Source organism: Bombus fervidus, chromosome 2, assembly GCF_041682495.2.
Source record: "Bombus fervidus isolate BK054 chromosome 2, iyBomFerv1, whole genome shotgun sequence".
Classification (NCBI taxonomy): Eukaryota; Metazoa; Arthropoda; class Insecta; order Hymenoptera; family Apidae; genus Bombus; species Bombus fervidus.
This window is the reverse complement of record NC_091518.1, coordinates 12,327,368-12,339,844: the sequence shown is the minus strand read 5'-3', so window position 1 is coordinate 12,339,844 and position 12,477 is coordinate 12,327,368. Positions and strand designations below refer to the sequence as shown.

The following is a 12,477-nucleotide window of genomic DNA, read 5'->3' as shown; positions in this document are numbered from 1 at the left end:
GCGCGCCCACGCGCGCAACGCTTCGCCACTCCACTCAAAGACATTTCCGCGCCGCCTAAACCATCTTACTTCTCTAAAAACGAAAAAAAAAAAAAAAACAAACAAACGGAAAGAGAAAAAGGAAAAGGTAAGAAGGAGTAACATCGTTTCGGTTCCAAAAGCGTTTTGGTGGGATTTTTCGTACACAAATTCCGAGCGCAGTACGAAGATGACTGGTAGGGCGTGGCGTGCTACCAACGCCCATTTTATGTTAATGTTTCCGCGCCTCTTAATCTCGAATCGTCAACGGTGGCCCGCCACCGAATAGAAGCGTCGTTGATGGCACCGTGTCGTCGAGAAAGATCGTGACGGATAAGCTGTCTGACGGTTTAATTAGACGGATATACGCGACGGGTGGTCCGACGTATAACCTCACGAATTTTCCTGATGCGTCATGTACTCGCAAAACAGGTCCAACGACCTTCTGGATCCTCGAGAGCATCCGCAGCCGCGTCTAATGAAATGGAGATTTGCGAACATATCTATGTACTTCAAAGGAAGTGGTATCTCTTATGAATTTGAAAACATGGCTGCGTCGAGAACGTTCCTGATGTACGATATTAATTACGAAAGATAAAATACTCGTGTATGTGTTCGTAAAACCTGTTTGTTCTTTTCACGAAGATCTATAAGCCCGCATCAATATTTTCTAATGTAGCAGCGCTTGGAATATTCAGGCCTTTAATCCTATTAATTCCTAAACGAGATAATGCTTCTTAGCTCATTGAGATATACAGTCGAAAGTTTATGACTCAGCGGGAAAGAAGTTGTTCCTGGTCTCCAATTTTTCACAGCTCTCGCTCGTGTCTTTCCTCGTTCAAATTTATGGTCTTCTCATTTATCAGTCATAACCTATGACACTCGCTAAATCGACAAGCGAAATTTCACTCGAGACAGAAAATACCAGCGAACGATATTTTACAGGAACGACTAGCTCGGTTAGACGGCAAGAAGTTTGCTCGAGGGATCAACGAAATAATTTATGCTCAGTTGGTTATCTCTGTCCCGCCAAATGCGATCGTTGAAAAATATTAGACGCATCCCGCCGGTTTTTCGCCTTTTTTCTCGCGTTCCATTCGGATTGTAAAGTGGTCGAGTCGTTGACAACCGCACACTACGGCGGTACCACCGACGTTGCTTGATCCTGGCTGAGCTGTTACGAGAGATTATTCGTCGGATAAGCCGAGTATCGTTGTGTAATTAAGCGAAGAACAGGCCCCTCGCAGCAGGACGAAAGAGACACGAATTTCTGCAGATTTATTCCCCGTAACCACGAAAGGACGCGTTGCTCTCGGAGTTTCGTTGGGTGGGCCGTTTCGTTTCGAATCAGTACCTGTTTCCGAACCGCTCTAACGAATCTGGCTTTAACGAACGACTTTTTCCTCGGCGAGCACGCTTCCACGAAGAACCGTCGTCATCGATACGCGAGAATCTCGCTTTCCTTTCACTTTTTTCAACCGGTTTCCTGGCTCGCGGTCGTCGCATGCCGACCTCGCTTAATTGAACTGTTTATGGCACAGATTAAACGAAAACAAGAATCAGTGGAAATGAGTGGAAGCAATCATGATTTATAACTAATATTCGACAGCGTAAATTCCGTGGCTGTGACAAGTGTTGGCATTAAGTAAGTAAGAAAAAGAGAATAGCGCTTGAGTTGTGTTCTTATTTAATTCTTTGCTTTGAAAGAATAGTTTTAGATGCTTAAACGTATCAACGTATTGAATATTAAGTCATAACACAAATATTACAAATATTAAATATTCTAGAAATCTAATTGTTTGTCTAATTAAGATAATTGAATACTTTCGCGAATACGTAGAAATTTTAGAAATGCATTTACAATTATTACGTTACTATTGTATCACAGTTATTATATTACAGTGTATGTTTCATGTTATCACACAATGGAATTATGTTTCGTGCATGTTCGAAACAGACGAATTTGCTATCGCAGTCCATTTTTTCTTGTAGTCATAGTCTGTAGTCATCTCGTCCACAGAAGTATGTATTAGGTCGTCCGAAAAGTTTCTTTCGTTCTATAAGGAAATAATGGATACACAACATTGTCCGTTTTATATTATTTTGTCGAATTACGTATGATCCATCTTGTTCTATCAAAATAAAGATCACAACGTTCGATAGATTAGGTTTCATGTTTGTATAAAGATGCGTCGTTGTAAAAGACGTGTCTATAAAAGAAAGACACTTTTCGGGCAATCTAATACTACCGACAATCGACGATCATTATGACAGTGTGCTAATACGAACGATATAGACTATCGCATTACTATAGATTACCAAGATCATTTTAACGTTGAATTTGAAAGAAATCTGTCATTATACAGCGGCCAGAGGCAGAAAGTTGAAGGAAAAGACTTGACAGGTACAAGAGTATGGCAGTTTTTCTTCCACGAACACTTTCACTGCCTTTTCCGACACCCTGTTAACAAGAAGAAAGTGCGTGTCAGAAAGTTCTTTTTCCAAGAGAAAAATATTCTCGATGCCTGGAAGGTTATTTCGCCGCGGCATGTAAATGGAGTCGCGATGGTTGAATAAGGGTGGTTAAATTTTGTCGAGTTCGACCTTCGTGCGATGCGCGGCTTGGTAGGTTCGATCGACCTCGGCTATTCAAGCCATGTACGCCTATGTAGGTGAGTCGAAATCGTCTGACCCGCGAGCAAGCACGCGACGACTTTCCCTTCCCTCGTTTTATTGATCCACCCTCCTATACAAATAAGCTCGAAGCACCCTCTCTACGTACTAACTTCCAAGGAAATCCACCTCGTCGACTGGACGTTCACCTCCTTCTTTCCTTTCTTCTTTTTCATCTTTCAATTTTTTTTTTTTCTCTTCCTTTCCTGGCTTTTCATCCTCCCGCCCTTCCGCCCTTCTTCACCTTTCGTCCGTTTGCTGGTCTCAAGAATCACAACCAGTCGGAATAAACGTCCGCGTCTTATTCGTCAGGAAATAAAATAAAAATACGCGGCTCGAAAATAATGTTATCGTCGACAAGGCGAAATGACTTATATTGGTCTCCCCGTCGCTCTTCAGAACAAATATCACGAAACAAAGAAAGTTCTTTGCCGAACCACCTAGTCGTTTCTTCCTTTTCAACCGGCTTTCCAACGACGATGATAAATCGCGCGGTGCAACCGAAAACAATGTCACTAAGTTCTAGCTGGCTTGTATTTATTCCGTATCAACGTGGAGTAGGCTACCGGTGGTTAACTTCGCAACTTCAATGAATCGCTTCGACTACTTTTTCTGCGATCGAGATCTATGTCGAGAATGTTTCATTCCTTGCGAAGGACGTGGATGGACTCTTAACCTGGTAACCGTAGAATTATTATCTGATCTTTGGGATCGTCAATCCTTTGGACATAATAATTTCTCTATTCAGAAGTCTTGAATGTACCACATTTACATTACAAATAATTGAAATTCATTTGTAATTCCGTGGCCATAAAAATTTCTAGTTAATATGCCACCGTTTAGTTAACTCCTCCGCATTTGGTATTCTATACTCGTAACGTCGTACTGGACTAGACGATATATTTATTTTGAAACTAACCCGAATTTTAGTGTATTCCTTTGCAAAATCAACGACAGAAAAATATTTCTATTTCTATCCTTAACAACTGATAAAAAAGAAATTTTTTCGAGAACCAATGGAACGTTTACACTCGCATATATTAAAGGCACGTATCTTCCTGTGTTGCTCGAAAACATTCCAAGCATGTGGCGAATATAATATACGTTTCGCATGCAGCGCAGACTTATAACACCCACGTCAACGGTCGGAATTCCTGGCAGACGCGTGGCCGGTACGCGCGAAGGACAGTTCATTCATCGACGTCAACCTGGTTCTCCTCTTCTCTCCGCCCGTAGAATTCACGAGATTCTCGAACGAGTAACGCGGTAGAGGACATACCTATATTTCTCGTGGTGGTAATAAATGAACGACCGCCGCCTTCTATTGTCGAGTGTTGCTAATTAAAGTCGCCGAGTTCACGGTTACCGATCTATTCTAGTAAATTGCCATCGAAGCAGAACCGCGGGACCATTTTCAAGGCGGAGCATATTGCGTCCGAGATTTACGTCTTGTTAACGTCACGGTTTAGTTACCAGGACCCAGCGCACTGTCTACACATGGACCCGCGGACAACCGCCACAAATCATTCCCAATAATCCACAGTGTTCTGCTCGTTTTACGCGTATACTCGCGCGCCGACTAAATTTAACCACGGCGATTCCGCTTACGCGCGACCTCTCGCGTGGATCTCGCCCCGCCGCTGAATTGTTGCGACCGGTTAATTGAATTGAATTATGCGCCTCTTGTGTGCCGTGTACGTGGCTCCCACGACCGCGAATGCCAAACACACGTATTGATCGTTAACCGATCTCTCACTCTCTGTTCCTTACGCGTTGCTCTTCGAGCGCTGTTAGGAGGCATCGCTAGGTTTGACGCGAAAGAGTTCTTTTTTTTTTATTATTTGAGAGCCTAATAGAATAGAATTACGAATCGCGTTGAGCAAGACATATACTGTCTGTCCTAAGTATTAGGATACTGGCTAATTTTCAGTATAAATTGAGCATCTTTCATCGCTTTTATTTCCTAGTTATTTCGTTACAAGTCTGTCATATCATTCGCGTCATACGTGTCTTGGAATGTAAGATATTCACACGAATTCTGAACGAACGGGTTAGAAATTGTAATATAATGTTTCCGTCCATTTCACCATACACTATCAACTTCATCGAACTACACGGATTCGAACAAAATCACCACGAACTTATCTTTGTTCATTGACCTAAGTAGATTTCTCTATTTCCTGTCAGACAACAAACGTGCCATCGTAAATTTCTCTCAACTCAACGTCAATTCTCTACTCGTTCATTTAACCGAACGGCTTGCCGGAAAGGCTAGGAACTGTACGATTCCCGACTTCCGACAACACGCGACAGTTTATAACTATCTTCTAAAAAGTGACCAGAGAAAGAATTTTCTCCTTTTCCTGTTCGAAGCTTCGTACTTTCGTTTTCTCTTTCCTGGATACTTCTTTCGACGTAACGGGAAAGCTACTTAGATACTCGCCTAATAGAAAGCGCAATCGACACCTCTCGACGCCTGTAAGCCGGTCAATTATCGCGACACCTTTGAAACGTCGCGATTACTTACCTCCTCACCCCGAACATCCCTGTATCGAACCCATTTGCCGAGCTTCGGCCTCCAATACTCCAGCATGTATGCTTCCGAGTATTCGACACCTTGGCCGTTGCCAAAGCGTCCCTGAGTGCCGGTGGCAGTGATCATGTGGACCGTGTGAAGATCGATTTCCAACCACTCGCGTGGTTCCGTCGTGATCTGCTGCTTTGGACACCAGGCACCTCCGTGGCTCTCTTGCTTCAACCTGCAAGAGTAAATATTTGCTCTGAGATTACCAGCCTCCTATTTCTTCTCTCTTTTTCTTTCTTTTTTTTTTTTTTTTTTTATCTCTTCTTCCTGTTTCTATTGCGTCCTCGTTGTTCCGCTGTTCTTCCAAGGTACAATTTTTTAGCTTTTTTCTTTAATCCAGGGAAACGAGAACGCTAAAACATTTCCGGGGAAACTGCGGTCGATGTAGATTGTAGGAAAACAGGAGACTTTTTCTGGTCTCTTTGGGAATTTCGGTGTGTAATTTAATTTTCATGCCACGAATATGGGCTATGTACACGAAGAACCGACGTCGGAATGTTTAAGTAACGTAATTGATATTTGAACTATTGGACGTGCTACTTTCCCTTGGTTTTACCTTTCCATGCTCTTTATTCACGACAACCAGGAATCGAAAAACGCCCATGTTTTATAGGATAACGACAAAGTATGTAAGTGATCGTGATACGTATAGCATACATTCGTTTAAACAACCACCACGAACTGGTAGTTTTCAAGTTTTTGAAAAATGAAGAGAACATGTACGAGTAATCGTGACATCCATAAATGTGAAGCACCTTTTTTATAGATAACAACCAGGAGCCCATAAATTCTCAAGTTGTAAAAAATAAGGATAGCGTATAATTGTGATAATCCATAAATATTAAATATCCTTGTTACACGTCAAACGCGGACTCATAAATTTTCAAGTATCAAAAAAACCAGAACAACGTATGCGGATGATCGTGGTATCCGTAAATATTCTTTTTAAAAAACGGCACACAGGGATCCATAAATTCTAAAATTAAAAAAGAAATAAGCGTAACGTACGCAGATGATGGTTATATCCATGAACACTTATTAAAAATACAACCACGCGAAACGATAAATTTCCAACTTTCCATAATATAAAATTAATATATTATGTAAATGATCGTAATATGTACAAAATATTTATCAGACGCCTGAGACATCCGCTCATTTCGCGCAAATAGTGTTCAACGTTTGCAGGTAGCCTCCGGGATTTCGCAAAGTCGGCAATTACAGTGAATCGAGTCCCCCGTACACACATCGTACATATTCACGACGCCTTTTCGTCGCAGTATTCGCACAATCGTATGCGAACGTTGCAAGTCGCAATTGACGTGCCGATAAGAATCTAGCGATAAGGCGGCGGGTAAAGAGAGGATGACGGTATAATCGGAAATGTTACATCGTCGCGGGAAAGGAAATCGTATAAATACGTGATCCAGCCGGTAGCTGACGGATAACCGTCACCTCTGCCGGGCCGATACGGGGTGAAATTATAATTTATCGATCGAGTCGAGCCACTGGATGGCATGAATTAAAGATGAGCTGGAGCGAGTACACCAGAGAACGGGGAAGCCACTCTTCGAGAGCCGGCTAATAATTGTATTCGCACATACCTTTCGTCTACGGCATTAAAAAGCTCCCTTTCTTCTCTATAGACTAGTATAGAGAGTCCGTGATTGTCGTGAAAAACGCGCGCAGAAAGGAATGTTGGCACCGATTCGATCGCCAAGAAAATCGAAAGGAATTCACGAGTCCGTATACATTTGTATTCGGTCGGCGATCGGAAACATCTCACTTGACCATTGTTATTGTTTTTGTTAACTGTTCATTGCTGTTTTGTTCTGTATAGCGCATTTTAGATGCTAGTTAAAGAGAGATGTAAAATAAAAAAAGATATCTTTTGTAAGGAATTTTAGTCTGATGAATCGATCAAGCGTTCAAGGAGATTAATACTCTTACGACTGGTATTTTTATTAATAACGAAATTTACGATCAAGTTAAGGGCAAGAATTTGGGAAGTTTTCCTTTCAAGTATCACGCGTTGTATTCCTTGTAATTATTAATTAAAATGGATACAAGAAATTCATCCTTTTAAGGGTCGTTGATAATTGATCTATCTTCTCTTATTTTGGATCGGACGAAATATAATATATCAGAAAGTGTTTGTATGTTAATGTAATTTGTTTATTTTATGCATCGCTAAAATTAAACGTCTGGTGTTGATTCGTTCTTATACAATTTTAAAATACCCAAAGCAACTTCTCACAAGATTTTTTTATCTTTTGGTTGGAATTATAATTACGACATAATTAGAGCTTTCAGAAAAGAATTAAAACTTGGAGGAAATATTCGTTTCTCTGGTAAGTCTTATAAAATGCAAAACTCTCCAACAAATTAAAAATCATCTCGTAGAAAGACGTGTTAAACGAAAGAGAAACACAGTTGTTCAATTTCCTACATTTCTCACACAGTTTGCAGAGAAAGTAGTTACGCTAAGTTTACCCTACAAGCGCAATCGTTTACTGCGTTTACCTTTCCCCAAAATCGAACTTCCCGTGTTTCACCTTTGACGCGAGCAACAAACACGTTCTCTCGCTAGTCACTTTGAAACTCAATTTCAACAATAAAAAACGAGAACACTCTCTTTCTCGCCGGCAGGCCTTCTCGGGCCAAGATTACTTTCGAACAGCACCGCCCCAAAGAGCGCAAAGAAGCCGCCAGTGTCTCGAACGGCTGGGAACGCGAACGGAAGCAGAGGGAAGAGCGCGAGGAACCAGAAGAGTAGGCCGAGCCGAACGAATTCACCAGGGGTCCAAAGTTATATACGTCGGCGAAAGTATTCGCAATAAAGAGGTGAGGCTGTCATGGCAGCCTCTCTGCAGCGTCAGAATTTTAAGCGTCGCTTTGACGCGGGGCCCCGGTAAAAGCGGCCTTGTCCCTGAACGAGTGAACGAACCCCTCTTTCGTAGAGGAGAACGAAGAAACTGTGGGTGCGTCGTCGAAAAGAACGAGCCAGGGATAAAAGGGAGTATACAGACGGATGAACGAGAGAGCGAAGAAGAAGGGCAAGGAAGGAAAGAGAAGCATCAGTAAGGTAAATAGGAAGGAGCGGAGGGCAGGCGCGAAAGAGGGAGAGGATACATCCAGCACAGCGAAAGACCATAACTCATAGCCCATTAAGTGAGCTCGAACTGCCTTGGCTGCCACTTTGATACAGTTCAGGGCATCAAAGACATTCCGCGGCTTCGCTCGTGCCACCCGGCTCCCGCGATAAATCTCTAGCCGGACGATTACGCGGACTTTAGCCACGAAAACGGTTCGAGCTACGTCGGCGAAATCGTCGAAAGCGCGACACCGCTGAGACGAACGGGTCGATTATCGAGAGGAATGGTTTGTCGAACGCGAGCCAGCGGCGAGACACTTCTCCAAGCTCTTCTTCGAAAAAGAGAACTTACTATCCGTCCGGATTCTCGGGCATGATTTGTTGCTCCCGGCGACAAGAAGAAGCCAACTTCCGTAGCTATTTCACTCTCTGCGATCTCGCTGATCCACCTTGGATCGCCTCGATGAAAACGTTCTTTCGTGAACGTGCCGAGCCTGAACCCGGAGCGACGTTGTACTCGAGCGGGCACGCGAACGAGCCGCGCACGAACGCGAAGACAAACGACGGGTACTCGGAGGTTGGGAGCCGTGCTTGCTCTCTTATTTACACGCGTCGGATTTCTTTTTCGTTCCTTGCGAAGTTTACCAGGCTCCTAGCTTTTTGTTGTTTGCTTCCGGAGAGCGACCAGGGTTTTGGATTACCTTTTCGTACGTGAGGTTTGCGGTCCTCTCGGAAAGTGGATGAAAGGAAAGTGAATATGTTTCTTTGACTCTTTTACTTTGGATTCTTTTCCTCGAATAAAGAAAATGAAAATATTAAATTTTGAAATAATATATCCCAAAACAAGAGATTTTCAATAATTCTGGACTAATTAAAAAGTAAATATCCAAGATCATATTTAAGAAATAATATAATCATACAATCAAGAAATTAGTTAGAGCCACTTAATTAAGACGATTCGGCAATATACGAAATATTCTAGAGCTAGAGATTAGTGTCACCTAATTAGTTTTATATTGTTGTCATCAAATATACAATTCGAAGTGTATAAATATATCTGTACGTAAAATATTTTTTAAACTAGACGATTATTTCATCCGATAATTCCCCGATAAATCGGTTAGAATTTGTAAGAGTTCCTGCGACAAAATGTATGGTAATGTAGAAGTCCATGGGGTAGACAGAAATATTCGAGAACGAAATGTACGTACGTTTCACGAAAAGGTAAGCCATGTACACGTAATACGAGTTAGATTCGCGTATTTTAGGGTAAACGGGAGTCGTATGGGGTAAATAGGGTATTCACCGGGAAGCCCGCAGTATCAGGAAGCCATGGAAGTGCCGTTGAAGAAGGTCTAGACGGTCTCTACCGGTAAAGAGTGTGTGCACAAGCGACGATATCGGTATTGCATCGAAAAGGCTTTCCTTGCTTTATATCATGGCCGAGAAAAGAGAAAAAAGGAAAGAATAGAGAAAAAAAGGAAACGTCGCAGATACCTTCTTACACGTTAAACTTCCAATTATCGTACTGGCATTAATGCAGCTTTTCAACGAAATTCCCCGGACCATAAACATGTTCACGCCTCTTCGTCGTGTTTCTCTGAATCCCACGGTGACGCTTAAAAGCCAGGGACCACCCATCGCTATCAAAGAAGTTCGTAAATGTCACTCGCGTTAATAAAATATTTCTTCTTTGAATGGGATGCATGTAAAACGGACAAAACTAGCAAACTCATCCTCTTTTCGTTTTTCTTAAGAATCCTATTTTCCATCTCTTTCAGAAGAATCTTTTAATATTTTGATATTCTGCTCATGAATTTCTGTCACCCTTTGTTCGCTATAATACTTTCATCTTTTCAGAAAATACAAATTTTTATTTCCATAAGAAAATTACTTCCAAGTCTAAAACAACTGTCGTATATTAACCTTAATTAATTGTATACTATCCGGTTCTTTTAATGCAAATTTACTCTCCGTGAAATTTTAACAATTCATATTTCCATAAAAAAATTATTCCTAAACCGAACACAACTATCGTATATTATCTTTAATTAATCTTATATTCTCAAGATTTTTCAGTGGAAATTTATGCTTGGTGAAACGACTCGATAACGATTTCAGATGACGTCGTGGATCGTTAAGATTCCCGTAAAGGAAGATTTCTTCTTTGGTCAAACGATTTGCGAGCCTCGGTTTGTTAACATCGCTGGTGGTCCTTGTCTCGCAGCATCGTAATTCGGGCATTCTGTCTATATCTGGCAAACCCGGTGGAATGCTCTCTTTGGAATGGTAATTAGCTGGCACGTATAATCAAAGGAATACGCGGAGTCCACGTTAACGATGCCTAAGAGCTTCGGAACGTTCGATACAAATGGCTGTGCATGCGGGACATCCCGCGTCATTAATCCTCATTGCGGCTTGAAGGCCGAATTAGACGTGCAGTTTAGTAGTCGGTGATTAATACGGTGACCGGGGTCGAGTCCCGATCGTGAGCTATCTCGGTCGTAGACAGGATGACGGACAGGAAGAGGATCATCCGTTTAAGCCGTAGAAAGCATTCACAGTCAGAAATGTTATCGTGCCGCACGAGCAGAGACTCGTTTTCTTTTTCTGTCGTCAAACTCTCCGCCGCACAATCGCGCTCGCGCATCAATCTGCATCGCGTTTTAAGCTGTCCATCAACCCGTTTGATAAATCCTTTGCGTCCGGAAAAAAAACGCATTTATATTATTTATCTCATTGACAAATTTCATAGTGAATTATACTCGATCGACTTCAAACGTGATTTCGGAAGACAATGTTATTAGATGACTCACTGGCAAGATTCAGAGTAGGTCACATAATTTTAGATGGAATTTAGAGCGTAAAAACAAATTTCATTTAGGTGGGGGTAAGGGTTTAGGTTAGGATAATTAACATCTCTGGTTCTTCACACCTAGGTACGGTTAGCATCCTTTCAGAAGGATGATTACAGGCTAATTTTGTTTTATGTTTGTTTTTCTGACCATTATTCCTATTTTAACTGCTCGGTAGTTTTACTCTTAAACTTCATGTATTTAGTAATAGACTAATTATTTTTGTAAAATCACGTTATATTGTACCTTGGAAGGTTAAACACTATTCATATATCTGGATAATTGAAAATTTTCTAAAAGCGTGGATTTGGTCAATGTGGCTCCCAGCGACTTATTTAATATTACGCTTCTGTCTTATTCGTCGACTAGAGAAGATACAGCTATATAGCGAAAAATAACATTGTCCGAAGAATCAGCAAACGACATATCGAGATAAATTTTTTAAAGAAAGTTTTTCAATCTTGATGAAATTTCGTGTAATATCGTGTATACTATTGTAGTATCGAAACAATTTTCGAATTCTCTCATGGAACGTAACAGAATCTTTCGTCGTGTAGATCGCTACAATTCATCCCCGAATAGATCGCCTAACGAAGCGCACTGATTTCTGGAAATTGCATCTCTGTTGGCCAGGCGCAGCGCACAAAGGGGTTAATTTTATCATATTTCCGAATGTGTATTGCACCGCATCTGCATAATGCGTTCTATAAACGAGACGGTAATACACGGTAATTCACTCACCGTCCGTGATGTGGCCCGACGTTTCCGCTATCGAAACTCGAACTCGCTGTGATGTCTGCATCGGGAATCGCACCAGATTCCATCCCTAGGGGTGCGATGCATTGTGCTGCAAACAAAGGAAATTGCTTTGATTATATACACGTCCGTATTCGTTCCACGCGTATTTTAGCCCTGAAGAAGGGTGTGATTACTGCACGAACGCTTTAATTGTTCGGAACAATCATAATATTAATTTGAACACGTTCCTTTGTGCTCGTGTATAGTAACATTATAGTCAAATTATTAGCTTGTTTGTTTTGTACTATTGGTCATACATCTCTGTTCGTTAAATTTCGTTTTCCTTTTAAATAAAATATAAATTTAATATATAAATAAATTTAATCTTGTTTGATTTGTTTATCATCGAGCTATTATGAATATAATAAGCCTCTTGAAAGCTAAACTGATCGAGTCCACTTCTTTTCATTTCTTCATTTCATTATACCATTGATAATTGGTTGTCGAGAAACAAA

General features: G+C 41.3%; 2 protein-coding genes across 4 annotated transcripts in view; both read right to left on the bottom strand.

Moving 5' to 3' along the window:
* Positions 1-12,477, bottom strand: part of LOC139998066 (discoidin domain-containing receptor 2) — a 134,671-nt gene that overhangs the window by 18,010 nt on the left and 104,184 nt on the right. For all 3 annotated transcript variants that reach the window (XM_072022297.1, XM_072022298.1, XM_072022296.1), the window contains 2 exons: positions 11,966-12,071; positions 5,219-5,450 (listed from right to left, as the gene is read on the bottom strand). In XM_072022297.1, the coding sequence (XP_071878398.1) occupies positions 5,219-5,450; positions 11,966-12,071 (338 nt within the window). The remainder of the gene's footprint in view (positions 1-5,218; positions 5,451-11,965; positions 12,072-12,477) is intronic.
* Positions 1-12,477, bottom strand: part of LOC139998063 (discoidin domain-containing receptor 2) — a 399,507-nt gene that overhangs the window by 293,144 nt on the left and 93,886 nt on the right. The gene's annotated exons all lie outside the window — the stretch shown is intronic.